Here is a 23,626-nt window from a genome sequence, read left to right as displayed (position 1 = left end):
TCTAATATTTAAAAATAGCCTCAATATTCTCACTAGCATGATGAAGCAAGGGACAACAGTGCATCAGTACATAAGTACTATAAGTTCCCTACTGTTCTTCAGTAACTTTAATTCTTTAAAACCCAAGTATTTATAGACTTATCAAAATAGATGCACAGGTTGAGAAACAGAAAGGATGTGAAAATTCAAGGAAGTAAAAAAAAAAAAAAGAAAATTCAAGGAAGTAACCATTTCTTTTGTTATGAGGAACTACTATATGTACACACATTTTCTTAGATTACAATCTAACAATCACTATCTATTTCTTATTAAAAAGAATACTAAGAGAAATAGGGTAAAGGAGACTGTAGAAATAGTACAAAAAGGTATAGTTAATAGTATACTAAAACCTAAGGTTGTGTTCTTTGGCTTTTCTCTTTCTTAAAGAGCTAGTATGTAATAAAGGGTGCTACCACCATGAAAAGTGAAATGACCACAGCAACTTACTATGGCATGCAGGTGCCTCATTCAATATGTCCTTTTCACACAGGGGAAGCTAAATGGCTATAATCTCATTCTTCTATAAATGTGGATGCTATTCATTACAAGTATTTTAAATTCTTAATATATATTGTATTAAAAAGTCATACCCATTTAGCATTTCTACTTACAGGAATAAATCTTAACGAGAGATGTGCAAGAAGATTTATGTATAGAGATATTCATCACATTACTATTTAAACTAGCAAAAAAAAAAAACCCAAATGTCAAACACAGGAATAACTATATTATGGACTATTCATAAAATGGCATAATATATGCCTATCAATAGCATGGAAAAGCAATCATAATATGAGGGCATGCAGAACACACAAAAAACTGCATATTGTGAGTTCTACCTGCCCTAAAAGTTACATGTGTAGAAAAAAGGAAAATGTTCAGTGTTTACCTCTGAAGGATGGGAATGTACTTATTTTCTTTATACTTTTTCTGTTCTTTCCAAACCTTCTACAGATATATGTATTACTTTTGTGATAAAAAAAAAGTTCAATGTAAAAAAAAAAAAGTCTAATGTAAATTAACAAAAAATCCACACAAGGTAAGATTCAAGTTTTTCAAGAAGCTACAGCTGATACAGAATGTTTCTTTCTGATGAAGCCAATGAACCCACTAGAAACATAATGCATTTGTTCTCCAATTATCAATTCCCTTCTAGAGCAATGTGAGATAACAGAAGCAATACCTCCTACACAAACCTCCCAAATTTTGAGTCTCATTGTAGCAGATGAAACAACAGATTTTCTGTTCTTTGTCCCCAAATTTGGGGGCAGGAAGCCAAGTATTTCCTCCTTGGAGTCTATTTTCTTATGATTCACCAATGTCAAGGTCTGAGAATCAGCACAATTGAGTGTAAGGTATTAAAAGCTAGTAAAACTTGTTGCCAAATGTTTTAATTTCAAATAGTGTGGGGAGAAAATGCTGAATGTGTATGAATCCAAGTGACCTTGATACTTTACAATGAGCAGTGTGTTTGTTAAACCCAAGAATGTCATTTAAATCCACATTAGGTCCATAAGCATAAAAGACAACCTAGACAGATAATAGACTACATACATCTCTAACTCCCAGTCGGGGAAGTAGATGAGACTATATACATATTTCAATGCAACGCTTCAACACTTACAAAGCATTTACCATCTTCTCAATGGTAGCTTAGTATTGTAATCATTTTATGCAAAGGGTAATACATTTCATGTTATGTGCAGTGACAAATTTAAATATGTATGGTATTACATAATGTAATAATGACCAAGGAAAAACACTGTAAAACTAGCTAGGCAATTAAAGCTAGTACCTTGAACACATTTGAAGTTGCTATTTATAGGAATGACCTCTTGAACACGCTGTTCCTTCTCGTGCAACTGGATTATTAGCCTAGGAAACAGAAGAATGCATCAACGAATAGCTACTGAAAAACTCAAACATTTAGCAACAAAATATATTGCTGTGTTGTTACACATATCTAGTCCATATTCATTAGACTTACTGTATCTCATTCCCTGGATCTGAGCATCATGACAGCTAGAAATTACTCTAAATCTAAGAGGATATTAGTAATGATCAATATCTGAATACCGACATTGTCCTATGCCATATATAGCAGTCTATGTCCTAAACAGTTTATGATCTTAAAAGCAAGAATTACAGTGCATTCATCTTTAGAGTATGCATACCAGAGTGAAGCGTAGTTAAGTGTGAACTCCATGAGGGCAGACTACAGTTGTCTTTTCACCATAGTATTTCTAGCACCTAACACAGTGCCTGACACTTAGCACTCACTAAAGTTTGTTGAATAAATGAATTAGAAATTTCATAAATTAGCTTTCAGATTATATTCCCATGACTTTTACCAAAAAATGATTCTATCTCTTCAAACAAGTATAGAGGTTCATGGAGAAGTAAGAAGAGGGTGCCTGGGTGGCTCAGTGGTTGAGCGTCTGCCTTCAGCTCAGGTCGTGTTCCTGGGGTCCTGGGATCGAGTCCCACATCAGGTTCCCCGGAGGGAGCCTGCTTCTCCTTTTGCCTCTCTCTCTGTGTCTCTCATGAATAAATAAAATCCAAGAGTGTCTATTCTTTAAAAAGAGAGAGAGAGAGAGAGAAGTAAGAAGAGGTGCACAGCCAGCTGGATCAGTTACAATAACCCATGACCAACAAGGTAGCAGATATCATAACTAGTGCCTTTATATTCCTTGTGTTTTTACTCTGGTTTCCAACTTCATGCTGGTATTTCTAGGTAAACATGACTGAATTTGCCCTCCCCACACAGTATGAAATAAAAGACTTCTAAATTCCTATGTACTCCTGAAATAATTTTTTTAAACATTTTATTTATTTATGAGACAGAGAGAGAGAGAGAGAGAGAGGAGAGAGGAGAGAGGGAAGAGGGGAGAGGGGAGAGAGGAGAGAGGGGAGAGGGGAGAGGGGAGAGGGGGAGGGGAGGGGGGGTGGGGAGGAAGAGAGAGAGAGAGAGAGAGAGACATAGAGGGAGAAACAGGCTCCTAGCAGGGAGCCCCATGTGGGACTCAATTCCCGGACCCGGAATCACGCAGAGCCAAAAGGCAGATGCTCAACCATTGAGCCACCAAGGGATCCCATGAAATATTAATTTTCATTTAGTACTTATCCTTAGTGGCCCAGATTCGAGATATGACCTACTGGTAAACAACCATTCTGAACATCTCCTAGCTCCCCCAAATCAAGCAGTCTTCAGGTGGTTCTTTTTGCCAGGAACACTCTTCTTTTCTCCCTGAGACCTAGCTCAAATATCACCTCCTCTTAGCAGCTTCTCCTAATTCCCCAAAGAGGAACCAGTACCCTGATCCTCTTTGTTTGCCCCTTTAATAGAGTATTTATACCCTCCATTGCAGTTATACTTATTTCCCTCACTGATTTGAGCTCCTTGAAAACAAAGACCCTACTATACTGTTTTGCCTCCTGCTAATAGATGCTTGATAAATATTGGTTGAATAAATGAGCCAGTTTAAACTATAAAGAGATAAATTTCTTAACATAATTTGTTCAATCTGACATTAAAAAATGTCACTGTTTGAAGGGTTTTATTTCTAGTTTGTTGTCTATAAACTTCCTGTTATAAAATAAATAAGTCATGGGTGATTAAAATAAATAAATAAGCACGGTGATTACTGTCAATAACACTGTATTGTATATTTGAAAGGTGCTAAGAGAATAGATTTTACAAATTCTTACCACAAGAAAAAATTTGTAACTGTGTGGTGATGGATGTTAACTAGATTTATTGTGATCATTTCACAATATATATATTTATGAATGAATTTTTATGAATTATTTATTTAATAATTTTTTCAGCTTTATGAATTTTAGCTTAATGAATTTTTTCAAATGTGTTAACTTTAAAGGAGATATCATGGAGAAAGTAATTGCTTAGACAAACTAAGGGAAATAAAAATATTAATGCTGTCCTTCTGCTCTGATTCTGCTTATCTAATTTGCATGAGTTCATATTTTTAGGTGACTAGAAGAATATGGGGCAGGCTCCTTTTTTAAAAGATTTATTTATTTATTTTAGAGAGAACATGTGCACATGAGTTGGAGGAGGGGCAGAGGGAAAGAAAGAGAGAGAATCTCAAGCAGATTCCCCCGCTGAGGGCAGAGCTGGACATGGAACTCAATCTCAGGACCCATGAAATCATGACCTGAGCTGAAATCAAGAGTTAGATGCTTAACCAACTGAACCACCCAGGAGCCCTTGGGCAGGTTTCTTTCAGCCCACAAAGTTCATGAGTTGAGCAAAAAGTTCTATAAACCCAGATGAATATCAGAAACGAGATAAAGACTGACAAGGCAAGAGTGAAGGAAGAAGAGCTTACTTTGGAGAAAAAGAACACAAAACAATATAAATCTCAAAGAAATGAAGATGAGAAATACAGTATTGGACATTAGCAGTAAAACATCGACTGGATTGTACTGTTAAAAGCCATCATGACGGATGCCTAGGTGGCTCAGCAGTTGAGTGTCTGCCTTTGGCTCAGGGCGTGATCCTGGAGTCCTGGGATCAAGTCCTGCATCGAGCTTCCTGCGTGGAGCCTCCTTCTCCCTCTGCCTGTGTCTCTGCCTCTCTCTCTCTCTCTCATGAATAAATGTATAAAATCTTTAAAAAATAAATAAATAAAATAAAATAAATAAAAATAAAAGCCATCATGAAACAGACAACATGGATGGACCTTGAGGACATTATTCTTAGTGAAATGTGTCAGTGAAAGACAAATACCATATGATCTCACTTATATGTAGAATCTAAGAACAAAAACAAAATCCCTGAAATCACAGATACAGAGAACAGATCAGTGGTTGTCAGGGGGGGATGGGTTAAATGGATGAAAGAGGTCAAAAGGTGCAAAATTCCAATTATAAAATAAATAAATCATGGGGATATAATATGCAGCATAGTGACAACGGTCAATAACACTGTATTGCATATTTGAAAGGTGCTAAGAGAGTAGATTTTTAAAATTCTTACCATAAGAAAAAAATTGTAACTGTGTGGTAATGGATGTTAACTAGATTTATTGTGATCACTTTACAATATATACAAATATTAAATCATTATGTTGTACACCTGAAACTAATATGTCAATTATGCCTCAATTTAAAAATGCAACTTCCCCAAAATCCATCACAAAACAAAGATAAACTTGGAATTTAAGTCAATTCCCTAATTTCTGCTATGTGTTAGTCACCAAATAAATTGCAACAAGAATAGGGCTAAAAATAAGTATAAAAATTCTTCCTAAATGTAATCATTACTTTCAGAACAGGAAGATGAAAAATAATAGGTATATGGCAAAAAAAATAGAAGTTAGAATTTGGTAGTTGTTAAACAGAAAAGAGTAACAAATTGTGAACGCGGACTCAGCATTATCCATAAGAAATACTTTACTTTGTTCAAGGAATGTTAAAGATGAAACAACAGGTGGCATCAAAATCCATTTTCCTTAGAAAAAATGAATACTGTTTGACTCTCTATCTCAAAAAAACCCTTATTTTTAATTATAATTCTATTCCCTCAACCAAATTTCTCCAATGGTTGACAGCAGGAACTACAGAACCAAAGATTATAACAGGCTTCAATTTCTGGGATAAAAAGACCAAAAGTAAAAAAAGTTCTGAGAAGAACCCAAATCAGGGAAGGTATCCATGAGACAAGAATCTGAGGATTATAGACAGTATGACAGTATTAGGTGTCCCCAACAAATTTTTCAAAAGAAACTTCTCAGTGTAATTCTGAAATTTTACAGGCTTCGAATCTCAAGTATGCTACTTCCTGTGAACAAGTGACTTAATCTCTCTGTGCCTCAATTCCTATATCTAGAAAAGGGGGATGATGATGAGAATATTATAATTTCACAGTAACCCTCACAGGAGAGTTAAATGAAGTGCTTAGAAGCAAGTGCTTAGAAGAGTACCTGGCAGATACCAAAGCCATTAAGTCTTAGTAGTTGATATACCCTCGTGCCTTAAGCAGAAATGGAACATAAGATTTTGATTTCTTTGTGAAGAGGACACAAATAAGAGAGCTACCACTCCAAGTTTAAAAGTTCTCCAAGTACAGGAGGCCAGATAGAACCAAGCATTTATCTCAATGCCAGCTGCTCACTTCTGTAATAGCTAACTAGAGCTCTAAACCTATCAAATCAAGGAACCACATCCTAGGCTGCGGTCTTCTCAACCACAGAATTTTATTTAATACTCCTCGTTTTGTTTTTACAGAAGAGGAAACCAAGGTGCAAAAAATTTACTGATTTATCCAAGGGTCACATCTCTCCATCTCATTCTAGCCTTTGGAAGTGGCATTGGTATTCCACTTTTCAATTCACATTTCTGTTGCATTTACTATTAAACCAGTCTTCCAGGGTTTGATGAAATCTGGGGAAAACAACATGAATTTACCACGCTAACAACTGACAGAACAGGACCTAGGGAAGAGCTACTTCATAGGCCCAATTGGCGTCCAGGTAGAGTCGGATCAAGAGTCTCAGAAAAGGGCAGGCTAGGTTAGTTAGTTAGGAATTTCTTCTGTGTTAATTAGACAGCATAGACACACTCAGTCTGGATGATCTAAAAGCAGAGACTGAGAACAATTGCTTTTAGGCCGAATCCAACGTTGGGAGAAGACGGGATATAAATGAACAACGATTTTTAAACTCTGATGTCGAGAAATCAATCAACAACCAAGGCAGGTGGCTTGGGCACACAGGAATAGGGTCTATGATATGTAAGTGGTCACCATGGATACTTTCAGGATAAGGCATTAGTGGAAAGGGAGTGAGATCAGCAGCTAAAGTGATAGCCTTTCAAAATAATCTTTTATTCAATCAGTCAACAGTATTTACTGAGCTTCTGTATGCAAGGCAGAGTGGAAGATAACACACACTGATAAAGTGCCAAAGGTTGTTTATATTTCTACACATTTCATTACTTTTTCTATCAGTCAAGTCAGTAAGTGAGGCAGTTACTGGCCTACACTAAACCATTACTGAATTAATATAAATGCCTTCAAGCAAGTGTAATAAGGGGGTGGGGAGACTGGAGGAACCAGTTGAATGGGGTTAAGGCACTTCTGTAAGGTTAACAACCAAGGGTTTCTATAATACTTTTACTTTTTGCAAACCACTTTTGCATTTCTTATTCTTCCAGTTAAAACTTCAAAGCCTGTTAAGTCAAAGGCAGTTAATGTTTTTATTTAACTGATGAGGACACCAAGGCCCGAAAGCATTACTGACTTGCCCAAGGTTACACAACACATGTCAGTTGCAGAGACAGGAACTAAAAACCCAGGCTTCCTGCTTCAACGCCCGCCTGTTGAGTCCTTCCACTGAGCCACACTGCCAGGAGAGATCTGGCGACTTGGAAGTTGGGGACAAAACCCCAAGGCTACAGCACTCGCACTTCACACCTGTGCCTGAACCTGTTGCCCACAAGGCTTCAGGGGGAGGAGGATGGGTGGCTTGTCGCGGTTTGGGGTTGGGAGGTAATGGCAGGCTCCCCTCCTCCGTGGGAATCAGGTGGTTACTTACTCATATTGCCCGTTCCTTTGGGCTAGCGTCAGGGCGCAGGGCTCCCGGAGAGTACCCTTCATCTCCATACCCTCGATAGTATGCAGGCACTAGTCAAGGGTCTCCTCCAGATGCGCGGCCAGGGAGAAGTGGCGCGGTGCGGGGTAGAGGGAGGCTCCCACCCCCCTGCCTGCCCTCCCCACTGCCCAAGGCATCGCCTCCCGCGCTGGCCCCCTTCCCCCGCTCGGCTGGTCCTCTGGGCCCGACCGCCCCCTAATCACTCCACCACGTTCTGCACTTCCCCCCGACCCCCACTCCACCACCACCACCCCACCTTGCTAGCTTCCCCTCCCCCTTCCCTTAGGCGGATACTGCAAGGGGCTGGGCTCCAACCGAGAGCGGCGGCTCCATCCCTGCGGACTCCGGGCTCGGTGGGGCTGCGGACTGCGGGCGGATCCGACGACTCTGCCTCCAGCGTCCTCACCCACCGTCCTCGGCTGCGCGTCGTTTGGGGGAACAGCTCCGCGCAGAGCAACGGGAGCCTGGAGCCGGGAGCGGAGCCGAGAGCCTAGAGCCCGACCCGAGAGAGAGCGGCGCCTCGCGCCCGCGCCGGTTTTCCAGGCCGCCGCAGATTTCGCCCCCTGCGGCCAACCTGCGGAACTGCAGGGAGAGACCCGACGGACCGGGGGCGTCTCGACCACGTCCAAGGAGGAGTGCGTTTTAAATGCTACCCTGTGACACCAGAATTGTTCTGTGGGCTTCGAAGATTGCCACAGAAACAAAACACAGCCATACCTATGAGAGAACTCAAATGTTTTGGGTCAATAGGACCCACATCATACGGAAAAAAAAAAAGTCCTCATTAAAGTTATAACCTACCGTACTGGTTATCCTACCTCTCAGATGTTTTCCCCTTCTTCTTCCTTCCACCAAGTAAATAGAAAAATCCCCAAAGCTCAGATCTTTGCTCTTCCTTTGTGCCCCCCCCCCCCCAGGTCCTCTCTAAGCAGACAACGACCAACTACACTTCCCAGGCCCAGCCCCCTTGCTTAACATATCCCACTGTGAACACAATCCTGAATGACAAAACTAACTCATCATTTACCACAGCCACTCAGGCTTGAAACTTCGAAGCCATGTGCTTTCTTCCTTTCTCCGAATTTATCTGTATCTAATTGGTCAACAAACGTTATTAATATTTTCTTCAGAATTACTTCCAGATTCCCTGTTTTCTCTCCATTTGCACCCCCATCACTTTACTGGTAGCCCTTGTGATCTCTCCTTTGACCATTTTGCTCTGTTGATAATCATAAGAACATTCTTCTCATAGTAATGTTTCAATTGTGTTTTTACTTGCACGAGAATCTACAGTGGACTAGAAAGCAAGACTTCTTTCAGAAGAAAATAGAAGAATATGTTTATGAGCTTGGAATAAGGAATAAGAATGACTACTTAAGACACCAGACAGTAGGAACAATAAAGGAATTGATAGATACATTTAACTACATTAAATTTCAAAATGCATGTACTTCAAGACAATGCAAAAAAGTTAAAAAACAAGCCATAGATTGAGAGAAGATATTTTTGATGCATTTAACTGATGAAGGATAACTTATGAGGTTCTACACTTCTAGCTGTCATCACCTTACAGAATTCTCTCCCACCACTCTTGGCAACTCACTCTGCGTAGTCACACTGCTCCTTGTTATTCCTAGAACTTTCTAGGCACACTCTTGCTTCAGGTCCTTTGCATTTGCTGTTTACCTGTATTCTCTCCACCTTTGGGTCTTTGCTCAAATGTCACTTTCTCAGTGAGGTCTCCCTAGACAACTTTATTTAAAATTGCAATTCAGGGCAGCCCAGATGGCTTAACCTTTTAGTGCCGCCTTCAGCCCAGGGCCTGATCCTGGAGACCTGGGATCAAGTCCCATGTCTGGCTCCCTGCATGGAGCCTGCTTCTCCCTCTGCCTCTGCCTCTGCCTCTGCCTCTTTCTCTCTTTCCGTGTCTCTCATGAATAAATAAATAAAATCTTTAAAAAATAAAATAAAATAAAAATAAAATTGCAATTCAAAAAAATGCAATTCAACAATTTCCTTATCCACTTCCATAAAAACATGCCTCTTCATTCATCTTCCATGTTCATTTTTTCCCATAGGATCTATTACTCTCTATTGTTTTATTTATTTTACTTATTAATTTTGTCTATTGTTTACCTTCCCCCACTAGAATGTAAATTCCATGAGGGCAGAAATTTTGTCTGTTTTGTTCATAGCTGCATTCCCAGCACGTACAACCATTCTTGCAACTAAGTATATTGATTTGTTAAATCCAATTTAATCAATATTAAAAATATTGATTGAATTAACAAATGAATTAGTGTCCAGAATATATAAGAACTCCTATAAACTAGTGAGAAAAAGGAAGAAATCTAGTTTAAAAATTGACAAAATACGTGAATATTTTGAATAAGCAGTTCATAGTCAAAGAAACCCAAATGACCAATAAAGACATGAAAAGATGGGGGCACCTGGCTGGCTCAATCTGAAGAGTATGTGACTCTTGATCTCAGGAGTCATGAGTTCAAGCCCTGTGAGCCCCATGGTGGGTGTAAAGATTACTTAAATAAATAAAAACTTTAAAAAAAGACAAGAAAGGATGTTTCACTTCATTACTATTTGAAGAAACTGAAAACTAAAAGGATGAGATAGTTGTGGTGATTTCACAACTATTGGTTTGGCAAAATTTTAAAATTCAGATAACACCAAGTGTTGTTGAGGATGTAGAACTGATGAAACTGATCTGCTGCTAAAAGGAGCATAAGCTGTTAGAACTGCTATGAAGAGAAATTTGACATTGCCTAATAAAGTTGAATATGTAATATGCTTCAACCCAGAAATTCCATTTCTAGGTATAGACCCGGGCAAAACTCTAAACTTGATGCACAAGAAGACATGTAAAAGAATGTTCATTGCAGGGGCACCTGGGTGAATCAGTAGGTTGGGCAAAGGCCCTTGGTTTCAGCTCAATTGTGATCTCAGGGTCAGGATCTCAGGGTTGTGGGATCGATCCCCACATCAGGCTCCACACTCAGTGCAGAGTCTGCTTGGGATTCTTTCTCCCTCTGCCCCTCCCTGATCGCTCCCCCCAATTGTGTACATGCACACACACACACACACACACACTATCTCTCAAATTTTAAAAAAAGAATGTTCATTATAGCACTACTTTCAAAAAAGGGAAGCAAATTAAATGTCCATCAGCAGGTGAATGAATAAATAAATCACAGTATTCATGAAGTTAAATACTATTTGGAAACTAAAATGAATAATTTGAACTATGTATTAACAGAGTTACATCTCAAAATATAATGTTGAGCAAAAAAAGGAGAACATGTGCAGTAGACTACTTATATAAAGTCTGAAAATATTATCTGTTGCTTATGGCTACATAGATATAATAGTAATAGTATATAAAACATGAAAGGGCATAATCATCACCAAATTCGAGGGAGGGAGTAGATTGAGACTAGGGAGGGGCAGACAGGGTATATCAACTATATCTATAATATTTATTTCTTTAAACAATCTGAAAGTTGATGTTGTAAGATTTGATAGAACTGGGTGGTGGGTATATATATTGGTTATATTATTTTATGCAGCTGTCTGAATTTGAAATTGTAATTGATGAAAATGAAAAAGAAAGAAGTAATATGTAGGGGAGGGTTAGCAGTGTCAACTGCTGCATGGAAAAATGAGGATGAAGAGTCTTTTTGGATGTGTCAAGGAAGTCACTGGAGACCACTAAGCAAGTAGTTTCAGTAAGTAGTGAGGATGGAAACAAGATGACAGGGAATTGAGAAGGGACTATATTGTGAGGAAATGGAAACAAGATCCCATGTACTGAAGTGGCTTGGAAATACAAAGGAGTGAAATACAATTTTAATTAAATTAATTAGAAGAGTCAAACAGAAATTCTTGACAAAACTTGAAGTCATTTATTTTATTTATTTATTTATTTATTCATTCATTCATTCATTCATTCATTCATTCATTTATGTATTCATAAAAGACGGAGAGAGAGAGAGAGGCAGAGGGAAAAGCAGGCTCCATGCCAGGAGCCTGATGTGGGACTCGATCCCGGGACTCCGGGACTCCAGGACTCCAGGATCATGCCCTGGGACAAAGGCAGGCGCCAAACCGCTGAGCCACCCAGGGACCCCCCTTGAAGCTATTTTAAAGCAAAGGGTAAGGAGCCAGAGAAGAGGGAGACATTTAAGATACTAGAAGAGAGAAGCCGAAAAGTTACAAGAAAAATCCCCCAGGGGTGCCTGGGTGGCTCAGTCGGTGATGCATCTGCCTCTGGCTCAGGTCATGATCTCAGAGTACTGGGATCAAGTCCCTGTTCTCCCTCCCTCTCTCTCTTTCTTTCTCTCTCTCTCTGCCCACCCCCCACTTGTGCTCCCTCTCCCTCAAATAAAGAAATAAAATCTTTAAAAAAGAAAAATCCCCTAATGATTGGGAAGGATAAGGATCCACAGATGGAGGAATCAACTTTAGGGAGGAGGAGAGAGATTTCTTCCTCATCATCTAAAACAGTGCTCGGCACATAGTGTGGTACTCAGATATTTGTTGTAAAGAATAAGAAGTTGTGAAGAAATGGAAATATATTGAAGTGAGGACACTAAAACTGGTTTCTCACAAGGAGGATGATGAATTTCTCCAGAAAAAGTAATAAGTGGATATTACAATAGTAATTTAACAGTAATAATCTTGTGGTTAGGGACACCTGGTGGCTCAGCTGTTGAGTGTCTGCCTTTGGCTCGGGGCGTGATCCCAGAGTCCCAGGATCGAGTTCTGCATTGGGCTCCCCATAGAGAGTCTGCTTCTCCCTCTGCCTGTATCTCTGCCTCTCTCTGTGTGTCTCTCATGAATAAATAAATAAAACCTTTTTAAAAAATCCTGGTGGTTAATGTTGAATATTCATATGACAGACACTCTCTGCATGGATTTACATACATACTTTCATTTAATCCTCACTAAATCCCTGTAAAGTAGTAATATTATTGTTTTCCATTTTAAAGGTTAGAAAATTGAGACTTGGAGACGGTAAGCAACTTGCCCATTAACTAGTAAATGTCAAAATCAAGATTCAAACTTAATGTTTGTCTGAGTTCAAAGTCGAACTATTTGACCAAACACATTATGCTGTTCATTCAGTATTAACAGTACCAACAGTGTTTATCAAGAACCCTCTTTGTGTCAGGCATTATGGTAATTGCCTTACCTGAATTATCACATTTAATTTGATGAAACTGAAGTTGAGAGAGAGGGCTTGGGAACTTGAATAAGGTGGAGAAGGAAGGAACAGGTACTACTGAATCCAGAAAAGTTAAGGGATTTTTTAAAAGATTTTATTTATTTATTCATGAGACAGAGAGAGGGAGGGAAAGAGGCAGAGACACAGGAGAGGGAGAAGCAGGCTCCATGCAGGGAGCCTGACGTGGGACTGGATCCCTAGTCTCCAGGATCTGGCCCCAGGCTGAAGGCGGCGCTAAACCGCTAAACTACTGGGGCTGCCCAAAAGTAAAGGGAATTTTAGAGGAGCGCCTGGGTGGCTGTCTGTTAAGTGTCTGACTTCAGCTAAGGTCCTGATCTTGGGGTCCTGGGATTGAGCCTCATGTTCAGCTACCCACTTATTGGGGAGTCTGTTTCTCCTTCTCCCTTTACCCCTCTCCCCACTAACGCTCACTCGCTCTTTCTCTCTCAAATGAATAAATACAATCTTTTTAAAAAATAAGGGGTTTGAGAGGAACAGAGAGAGTCCAGTTGGAGGCAGATAACATGAATTTCTATGGCTGTCCAAATCAGCAAAGGTCTGTTATTTTCTTTGTCAATGCTTGGGAGATGAAAAGCAAGACTAGAGAAAATATACCAAGAAGGTACAATAAGCTTGGGAATTAGTATAGCAGGCAAAACAGAAGTCGTGGGGTGAGGGAGTCTAAAGTAGCAGTTGTGATACATTGGAATAGCTGATCCTGGAATCAAAGTTAGGTAAACACATGTATCTCTTCAGCCTAGGGCCAGCAGAAAGAATGAAGTCAAGCTTAACCAATGTGATCATTCCCTATGTCTGATCCTGCAACAAATTATTGTATTTTTTTAAGAATCACTTCAGGGACTGTGCTGATGTGCTTCTGTAGGTGTTAAGTAATTTTTGTAACTTGGTTAAAATCATAATTTTTTTATAGATTTCTTTTTTATTGGTGTTCAATTTGCCAACATATAGAATAACACCCAGTGCTCATCCCATCGAGTGCCCCCCTCAGTGCCTGTCACTTTTAAAAAAGATTTTACTTATTTATTCACAAGAGACACACAGAGAGAAGCAAAGACATAGGCAGAGGGAGGAGAAGCGGGCTCCATGCAGAGAGCCCAGTGTGGGACTCAATCCTGGGACCCAGGGACCACACCCTGTGCCAAAGGCAGATGCTCAACCGCTGAGCCACCCAGGTGTCCCTAAAATCATTATTTCATCTACAACCACCTTCTGACTTAGCTATGGTTATGAATAATACCACTGTTTAGTCACCCCAATTTGAAACTTCAGGGTTATTGGTGAACTGCTCACCTTCATCGATAATATTCAAGAACTCCAGTTTTGTTAGTTCTATAGTAAATTCCTTAATGTATATCCTTGATCATTCTCACCTATCATCATCAGCCAGCATTTTGCCTAACTAAATAAAAGTCTTATGCCTTATGCTTTTATTTACATACTAGAAACATCCAATGCAAAGAGTTAAATCAGGTTGTTAAACAAAATTCAAATAAATGAAATTCTAGCTTCAAGAAAACATGAGTCTCACAATCTTCACCACCATCACAAACAAACATACACCACACACACACACACACACACAAATCAGTGCTCAGTGCCTATCTTTTATCTATTAGGCAACTGTAACTAAGAGCTTAGAATGTATAGGCTTTTTAGAGACAAAATAGTGAGACCTTAAGAAGAAAGTATAAAATACTAAATGAAAATGGGAAAGCTCAAAAATAATAATTTAATTAAATGGCTACAAAATATAACATATCATGTTCATTAATTATTAAAATTTCTATTTATTAAAAAAATCCACTGTCTTCAAAAACAATTTTTAGGTTAGATCTTCTCACTTCCCAAGAATTTCTGAGTATGCATAATGATTATGGAATAATCACAGTCATTATAAATTGAATTAGTTATGCACAGGCAAATAATTTCAAGAGCAAAATTACAAAAGCTCTTTCAAAAATTTATAGCAAAAATATAAATATTTAATGAAGGACATGGATGCATTTTAATATGTTTAATATGATACTGGCTGAAGCCTTGACAAGTAAAAGAGCTTAGGGCCTGCAAAGGCAGAAACAGGCCTGCTTAACATAAATTGAGGCTGGGAAAGATTTCGCATAGGTGAGTCAGCAGCCAGAGGCTGAAAGGCAGGCTGAGCAGAAATATAAATGATTCACAGATTTTTAAATCACCACTAGTTGAAAAGCCTCACTCTTCATATACACAAATCCAACATAGATACTGCTTTTCAGACAAAGCAGCACAAGAAGAACTCATTTTTATTTACATATTTCCATTTATACTTTTCATTCCTTACAGAATTTGGTACTTGCTGATTAATTCCCACCCTAGCTGGTTTCATTTCCTTTGCCCACCACCCCTATTTCATTCTCTAAGTCCAGACTGTCTTTTCTGCTTTGAGAATCCCATAGCCAGGTCTGGCATTGCCCACCCAGGCCTATTTTCCTTCTCCCCTCAGAAACTGGAGATGCTGAACTGAAAGAATATGAAATTAGCCTGGCATTTAAGGTTCCAAGGATTCTGTCCTGAACATATCTTTCCAGTTACTTCCCAAGACCACTCTTTACAAATCTTATGTTCTACAGGATTTTCCTTAAGAACGGAACATGTGCAGCAGTTAGTGGCAATCAGATGGGTGTACTCATGATTCAGGGATTCCATTGATCATTCAGCTGAATATTGCTAATTTGTCATCTTGGTCTTGACCTTTATAGAGTGTTAAATTTTTTTAATGGTAATAAGCTGTTTAATATATATCCATAAAAAAATCAAAGAGATGTTGATGTTGAAATACAGACCATAAAAATGATAAAAATTCTACAAATTTGCAAGGTGATACTCATCAGACCCATAAACTGCATTTATCTGATCAAAATTCTTACATGGCATGTAAAGCTTTCTCTTTAGTACATACTTCAAAAACTATAAAAGAGAAAACAGAGTTATGGCTAAACTCAACTGAGTTTTTGTCTATTTGTGACATTTAATCTACACTATGATAGATGTAGTGCGATGATCTATGGAGATTACCTAAACTCCCTTCTATCCTCAACCCTGTGACCCTCCTCGAGGCAGGGCAATGACACATGAGGCTGGTCTCACTTCCAACACAGGTGTCATGAAAGAAGGGCAGAGCATACTCTTGGTTTTTAGGTTATTGTTTTATGTCTCAGTCTAAGGTATAAGAGATTTAGGAAGAACACTTGCTGGGCAAGATGTGTTATGTTACTCCATCCCTCCACCCTAGTAGATTAGAGCCTCAGAACTGAGAAAAAGGCAAGTAGTAAAAAGGAACTTAGAAGATGGGATCTTCTGGCTACTATGAGAGTAAGCAGCATCGGGTAGCAGTAGGGACTATTCCACTAGAGGCCTGATGGGGAGTTGGCCACCTTAATAAACAGCAGTAGGGATGGATAAGAGGGTGACTGTATATCCCAAGGAAAGCTGGTGCAGAAAATATCAAGAGCCCAAGAAGTAGACATCTCCTCCCCACCATTACTATTTCAATCTTGCATAAATTTTGGAGTTCCAAATCAACATGAGGGCCATAAAAAGGGAAGAGGTAACTTTTAAAAAATTATTTATTTATTTATTCATGGGAGACACAGAGAGAGAGGCAGAGACATAGGCAGAGGGAGAAGCAGGCTCCATGCAAGGATCCCAATGTGGGACTCAATCCCGGAACTCCAGGATTACCCCCTGAACCGAAGACAGACACTCAACTACTGAGCCACCCAGGTGTCCAGAAAAGGTAACTTTTAAATCTGATTGAGTTTAACATGAAATCATATACACACACACATACACACACACACACACACACACACACACACACACACAAAACATTGAATTTCATTTACATGAATAAGGCTAGATTGTTTTCTGCTCTCAGGAAGAATGATGCCTTAGAAAGAAATTAAGTCCAGATACAGGCAGTGTTAGCTCTAGAATCTTGTCTATCTTGGTATAACTGTGTACCCAGCACCTAGCACCAAGCTCAGTAGCTATTTAATAGGTATCTGTGAAACGTATAATTATCCCTTGCAGAAAATAACGGGTGATTTAGAATTTTCCTGAGGGTGTTAAGCATCAAAACAAGTTGTGAAGTGCTGCCTTAATCAATTTGGCTATTTAATTTCTTATTAATGGTGTCTTTTCCCCAACTTTCTTTGCAACTATACCTGCTGGAATCCTATTTATTCTTCAATGCTTACCTCAAATGGTCCTTCCTTTTTGAAGCTTTTCCCCTGTCACCCTTCAGCTGGAAAAGAATACTCCTTCTTCTCAACAACAGTGTCTCTGTGTACCTCTTATAGAACTTCTTGGAACTTTTCAAGGCTTATCATGTATCATAATGTTACAGGACAAATAAGCACAGGATGAGTGCTAATAATTTTTATCTTCACTCCCCCACTATCTCTGCAGCACGTTGCAGTTATACTTTTTTAAGTAAATGTTTATAAAACATGTAGTTACATTTTCCATAGAATGCCTATTTCTCTTTCTTTAATGAGCATAAAACATATATGTACAGGTTAACAAATGATTATAAAGTGAACGCCCATGTAACTTCTAACCAGGTCAAAAAATCAAACACTGTCGGGGGGGCCTCACTGGCTCAGTTGGTAGATCATGTGACTCTTGATCTCAGGGTTATGAGTTTGAGCCCTATTTTGGGTATAGAGATTACTTAAAAATAAAACCTTTAATAAAAAAAGGAAAGCAAATATTGTTAGCACTTTGGAAGATGCCCCCAAAGCAGATGCCTCTCTCTCTGACCACCCTTTCTTCTTCCACCCAGAATTAAACAAGGGTTGGTACTGAGCCAACATACTCTGATGAGGTGTAAAAGCTTCTGTCTATTTGGATTAGTCAAGGCTTGTGCCATACCAGCTAAAATTTTTGAAGATCACCCCTGTACATAGGTAGCCACTATCTTGACTTCTGTCATAATAATTTTGTTGCTTTTCTTTATAGTTTTCACACTTACAGATGCAGCCATAAATGCCTTTGCCTGTTTTTGAACTTTCTATGAATGACATAATACAGTATTCACTCTTTTGTGTCTTGCTCATTTCACTCAATATAATGTCCTGTATGTAGCTGTATATAACTGCCATTTCCATTGATGTATAATATTCCATTGTATGAATACATCATAATTCATTCATTCTCCTGTTGATGGACATTGGAATGGTTTCAAGTATTTGGCTATGTAAATAAAACCTGCTATGGACATTTTTGTATATGGATTTTGGTGTACATAAGAATGATTATTTTCTAGGATATATTATCCTGGTAGAATCACTAGGACAAAGGTGTTGCAAGTTGGGCTCTCCAGAAGCAAAAGCTGAGATAGAGTATTGAGTGCAAGATGTTTATTAGGCACTAACACTTGTGAAAGAAAGGTGAAGGAAGTAGGATTGAGCAGAAGAAGAAGATAAACTGTGATACAAGTAAGACAAAGCTTGAGCTGACTTGACTTGGAGCTTTGGAACAAGTAGTGTCCATCCATGTGTTCTGTGTCGAACCTCTCTCAGTTACTCTCCTGCCTTGATCACTCACCCTGGGATGAGCATGACCTTGGGCAAAGCAACTCTCTATAGCTAAGGTAGACTCTCAAGGAATTGGCAGCTGGAGGCTATTTGTTGTTCCATTCCCCATACCTATGCAGAATGTCCTTCCTTGAAGGGCAATCTGGGTGACATATCTCTGCTTCTCCACCACAACCTGTGATAGGGTACATAAGTGTTCAGTTCTAGGTAATTATATTAAACTGGTTTCCAAAGTGGTTGTACAATTTACACTTTCACCTGTTCTATATGAGAGTTTCTATTGCTTCTCATCCTCATCAACTCTTGGTATTGTTAATCTTTAAAACATTTTAGCCATTCTAATGGATGTGTAACAGTATCTCATTGTGGCTTCAATTTGCATTTTCCTGATGACTATTGAAGTTAAACACCTTCTCATACATTTACTGCTTTGTTATGTCTCTTTCTTCCATTTCTCTTCCTTAGATAATGAGCGTTTTTCAGGTAGGAATCAGTGAGCACAGCCTGATGCCAATATTTGTATGCGCCTCAACCTAATGATAGTTTCCATATTTTTAAATTGTTCAAAAAAATCAAAAGAGTAATACTATTTCATTATATGAAATTCAAATTTTAGTGTCCATAAATAAAGCTTTATTGGAACCCAATCATACTCATGTGTTTACCTATTGTCTATGGCTGCTTTCATGCTACCACAACAGAGGTTATTGTGACAAAGACCTCAAGGGCCATGAAGTCTGAAATATTTACTATCTGGCCTTTTACAGAAAAAGTTGGCTGATCTCTATTCTAGGTCACTGGTTCTAAGTTGTTGTCCCTGGGCCAGCAGCTTCATTATCACCTGGGAACTTGTTAGAAAGGCAAATTCCTAGCCATACCCCAAACCTATTGATTCAGAAACTCTGGGAGTGGGGCAACCCACCTGTGTTTTGACAAGCCCTCGAGGTGATGCTGATGTGTTAAAGTTTGAGACCACTGGTCTAGGCGCTGGACAAAGATCTAATCCATTTTCTTTGAGAGCCATCATAGTCTTTCACATTTTGTTCTACTCGTGGTGGGTAAGCTGTAAAAGAGCCTTCAAAAGTGTTCTATAAATATATTTTTATGCGTGTGAAATCTGGCCAAAAGAGACACCTAGGTCAAAATTAGAGGAGGAAAAGTGGGAGAAACCACAGAGGGCAACATAAAATCTGAAGGATATATATGGAGGGTGGAGGGCACAGTGAAGGCTGGGGAGCCAGCCACTTAGCCCTCTTCCTTCCACTTCATTTCATGTAGCCTTTTATTTCTTATTTTTTTAAAAGATTTTATTTATTTATTCATGAGAGATGCGGAGGGAGAAGCATACTTCATGCAGGGAGCCTGATGGTGAGACTCAATCCCAGATCCAGGGATCATACCCTGAACCAAAGGTAGATGCTCAACTGCTGAGCCACCCTCAGGCATCCCTCATGTAGCCTTTTAACAAAGGCGAATCAGACATGGTCCCTGTCCTCAAGGAGGTCATATTCTATGTAGAAAAGTGTCCTGATCCTCTTCTCCCTCATTTGCTGCTTCTCTTCAAATCTTATCTTTGAGGAAGTGTAATTGACCCTAATAAATGATAATGAACAAAAAAAAATTAACTTGGTAAACAACAGTTTTGCTTTATTCTCACTTTAGTTCCGGACTGACTTTCTTATGTTCTGGCTTTTCCCTTGGCTCAGTCTGATGCTCAATGCATCATCTTGCTTTTTATCTTTTTGTTAACTACCATCCATTGAGTGCATATTACATGCTGAGACAATGCTAAATGTTTTACATTAAATCCTTATAAAGCCACTCTGAGTTAGTTTTTTTTTTTTAAAGATTTTATTTATTTATTCATGAGAGACACAGAGAAAGAGAGGCAGAGACACAGGCAGAGGGAGAAGCAGGCTCCATGCACCGGGAGCCCAACGTGGGACTCGATCCTGGGTCTCCAGGATCGCACCCTGGGCCAAAGGCAGGCGCCAAACCGCTGCGCCACCCAGGGATCCCTCTTTTTTTCAGAGGTAGGATTTGTGTGATAATTTTTAAAAGTAGAAAAATCCTTTTATATACACCTTAAAATGATAATGTCTAAAATGGCTCCTTAACCAGGTAACATTATTGTAAACAGACCAGTAATTTATATTTCTTCTCTTATTTTACATATTAAATGACTGCATTGTCTCTTTAGTATGAAACTGTTCTTTTCCTTTTTTGGCTCATCCTGTCTACTAGCTCCTACTCCATCTGTTAGGGATTATCTCAACCTGTCTAGTTTTGAGCAATACTTTTCAATTAATCTTTTAAAATGCTATGTATTCATTATATAAGTATAAACACCTTCATCAAGGAAAATTAGAAATAATAGAGGGCTAAAAATAAAAAAGTCACTCATAATCCCATTACCTTCCTACAACTACTATTAACGTTTGGAGTAGAACCTTTGAGATCTTTTCCTTTGTGGAAATCTATTTATGTAAACAGTTTCTTTCTTTATTCCTCTCTCTTTCTTTTAAAAAATAGGATCATTCTATTTTTGTTTGCCTTTTTTCATCCAACAATATATTAGGAGCTTCTGTGATCATGACTGCAAAGGAACAGGGAACAAGAAGGTCACAAATCGGCTCTTACACAGTTGGCCTAGGAGTGAGACATCTATTCTACTTTTATCTTATTAAGCGGAATTTGTTATATTGACTTGCCTTGACGAAAACGACCTAGGAAATGAAGGAAGACACATGATTATATAATGAACTAAAAAATATCTGAGAAAGACTACTAATCTAATTCTCCACTACATGTGGAGAATATGGCATAGTCACGTTTTGGGTGTAAAAATGGGAAATACAACTGAAAAGAATATTGAAGTGCCTACTGGTTAGGGGCAGGAAAAAGATAAGGCAGTGTTTAGCAGAAGTTCTCTGAGTGTATATTTTAACATAATCTCAACTGTTGAGACTCAAATACTTTATATACATGTAATGAAACAAATAAAATAAAAAAACTTGAAAAGTGGAAAAGAACTATATCTATTAGCAGCATATTTCTAGGCCAACAGGTGCATCCTTCCATAATCATTGATAAAGATTGCATAGTATTCCATTTATGAATGTTTTGTACAACATTTTGCAAACCCTTCCTCTTGCACATTTACATTGTTTCATTTAGGTTTTCCCCCACCCTGCACTCTAACTGTCCTGAGTCCCATTACCCTTCTGAAAATTTACTTTGGGCACATGCCATGCAAGAATCCCAAATTATCCTCTAACCTCCAACTTATAACAACTTTATGTGGAGCTAAAGCAATTATCTAGCCGTGCATACTACCAGAGCCTTAAGAGTGACAGTGTCTTCTCATAAATCCAAAAGGAACACAATGGAGATAGATGGCAGAAATATTTTTCAATAATTTTCTCAATATGATTTCTACTGTCAAGGAGGAAGCCCTGTGAAGAACAAAGAACTTAATAAAGGTGAAGTGGAAAGATGAAGTTTGGAGCCAGACAGTCTGGGATTTGAATCTGGCTTTTGTCACTCATTAGCTGGGAGACCTTAGATGAATTATGTTGTCTCCATTTTCTGATCTGTAAAATAGGGATCACAACATTTATTCCATAAAATTACCAGGAGGATTAGCAATATCATATGTCAGGAACCTAGCACAGTGCTTGATTCAATAGTGTGCGTTCAAGAAATGGTTGATGCATACTAGCCATTATGATGACCTTTTCCTCAATATATGGAGCACTGAGGAAATACCACATTTTCAAAAATGCCACCAACTTAAATGTCTTCAAGAAGAGTGATGAGAGGGGCGGCAGGGTGGCTCAGTTAGTTAAGTGTCTTCCTTTGGTTGGGATCTTGATCTTGGGGTCCTGGGATCAAGTCCCCCATTGGGCTCCTTGTTCCACGGGGCGATGGGGAGCCTGCTTCTCCCTCTCCCTCTGCCTGCTGCTCCCCTTGCTTGTGCTCTCTCATGCTCTCTCTCTCTCTTTCTTTCAAATAAATACATTCTTTAAAAAAAAAAAAGAATGGTGAGAAAGCTTACTGCTATGAACAGAATGGTTACTATAGTTGTAAGTGAGATACTGTGACCAGAATCCTTTGTACCGGCTTCTGAAGAACGTTGATCATGGGATCACAATGTAGTTTTAAGTCATATTGTGGCTTCAATGATAAATTACAGATACAGGATAAGAGAATGAACATCAAGTCTTTGACCTTGCCTTCATGAACTTTATAAACGTACTTAATAACACCATTGGACATGCCTTCTGGCAGCTACTGAACAAGTTTGGCTACATAAAAATGACTATTGGATAACTTCTGCAATATTCACAATCTGCCAAAATGGATGTATTGTTCAGTAGACTAAGATTAGTCTTGAAGTTTCCAAATATGGCCCCAAGTTCCTCCATAAAAGTTTGCTTTGTTCTTCTACCTTACTGGAGTATATCAATTAAAGACCATTTCAAATGAAAAGACAAAACAGGAGGAAGTAGTAGCAGATAGAGCAAGGTGTTGAGAAGGCTCAGAAACGAAGTGACTCTTGTTGAACAAAGTCTACAGATCATGAATTTTAGGCAGATTTGCAAATAAGGATAGCACATGCTCTGTAAATAGCAGCTGTTGCCACAAGCCAAAGGGCAATATTTACATGAATCCTGAAGCAAGGTCTATGGACCAAGCATTGACCTTTCCAGCCAAACTCATTACTTGGTAGCACTTTCAGCCATGCCATTCTGAAAAAGGAAATATCACATTATATATACATGGAAAATTGCCAGTGTCCAAACATATTCTGTCCCCCAAATTAATTTCTAGATTATTTTTTGGAACTTGGAATACGTTTCCACAGAAAAAGTGTCATAAAGGGATGTGAGTTTCCCAGATGTCCTCACAAAATTGCATTTATCCCATGACATAACTGAAATACTGGACATTGGCAACGAGAAATACAATGTAACAAAGTATCTTCACAAGCAGGAACACACCAACAGCTAACAAATATTTACTGACCTCTTTTCCTTTGAAGCCCCAGACAAGGAAAGAGGAATTCTATCCTCCTATAGCTACAGTTTGGTGAAAAAGAAATCTTCCATTCAGCTTGTCTAGAAGGATCGTTTTTA

The 23,626-nt window shown here is 38.8% G+C and overlaps 1 protein-coding gene across 4 annotated transcripts in view; it reads right to left on the bottom strand.

The window, feature by feature from the left end:
- Window positions 1-17,239, bottom strand: part of OCRL (OCRL inositol polyphosphate-5-phosphatase) — a 62,467-nt gene extending 45,228 nt beyond the window's left edge. For 2 of the 4 annotated variants that reach the window (XM_025431276.3, XM_049107395.1), the window contains exons 1-3: window positions 7,947-8,189; window positions 7,596-7,675; window positions 1,835-1,914 (exon numbers count right to left, since the gene is read on the bottom strand). In XM_025431276.3, the coding sequence (XP_025287061.1) occupies window positions 1,835-1,914; window positions 7,596-7,675; window positions 7,947-7,985 (199 nt within the window). In that variant the 5' untranslated portion in view covers window positions 7,986-8,189. Of the gene's footprint in view, window positions 1-1,834; window positions 1,915-7,595; window positions 7,676-7,946; window positions 8,213-17,147 lie in introns of those variants that run through there. The other 2 variants (XM_049107396.1, XM_025431279.3) reach the window with 2 other exon arrangements.
- Between the last annotated feature and the right edge of the window lie 6,387 nt (window positions 17,240-23,626).

Source organism: Canis lupus, chromosome X (genome assembly GCF_003254725.2).
Source record: "Canis lupus dingo isolate Sandy chromosome X, ASM325472v2, whole genome shotgun sequence".
Classification (NCBI taxonomy): domain Eukaryota; kingdom Metazoa; phylum Chordata; class Mammalia; order Carnivora; family Canidae; genus Canis; species Canis lupus.
Note: the sequence above shows the minus strand (reverse complement) of the source record. Positions and strands in the feature narration are given on the sequence as shown.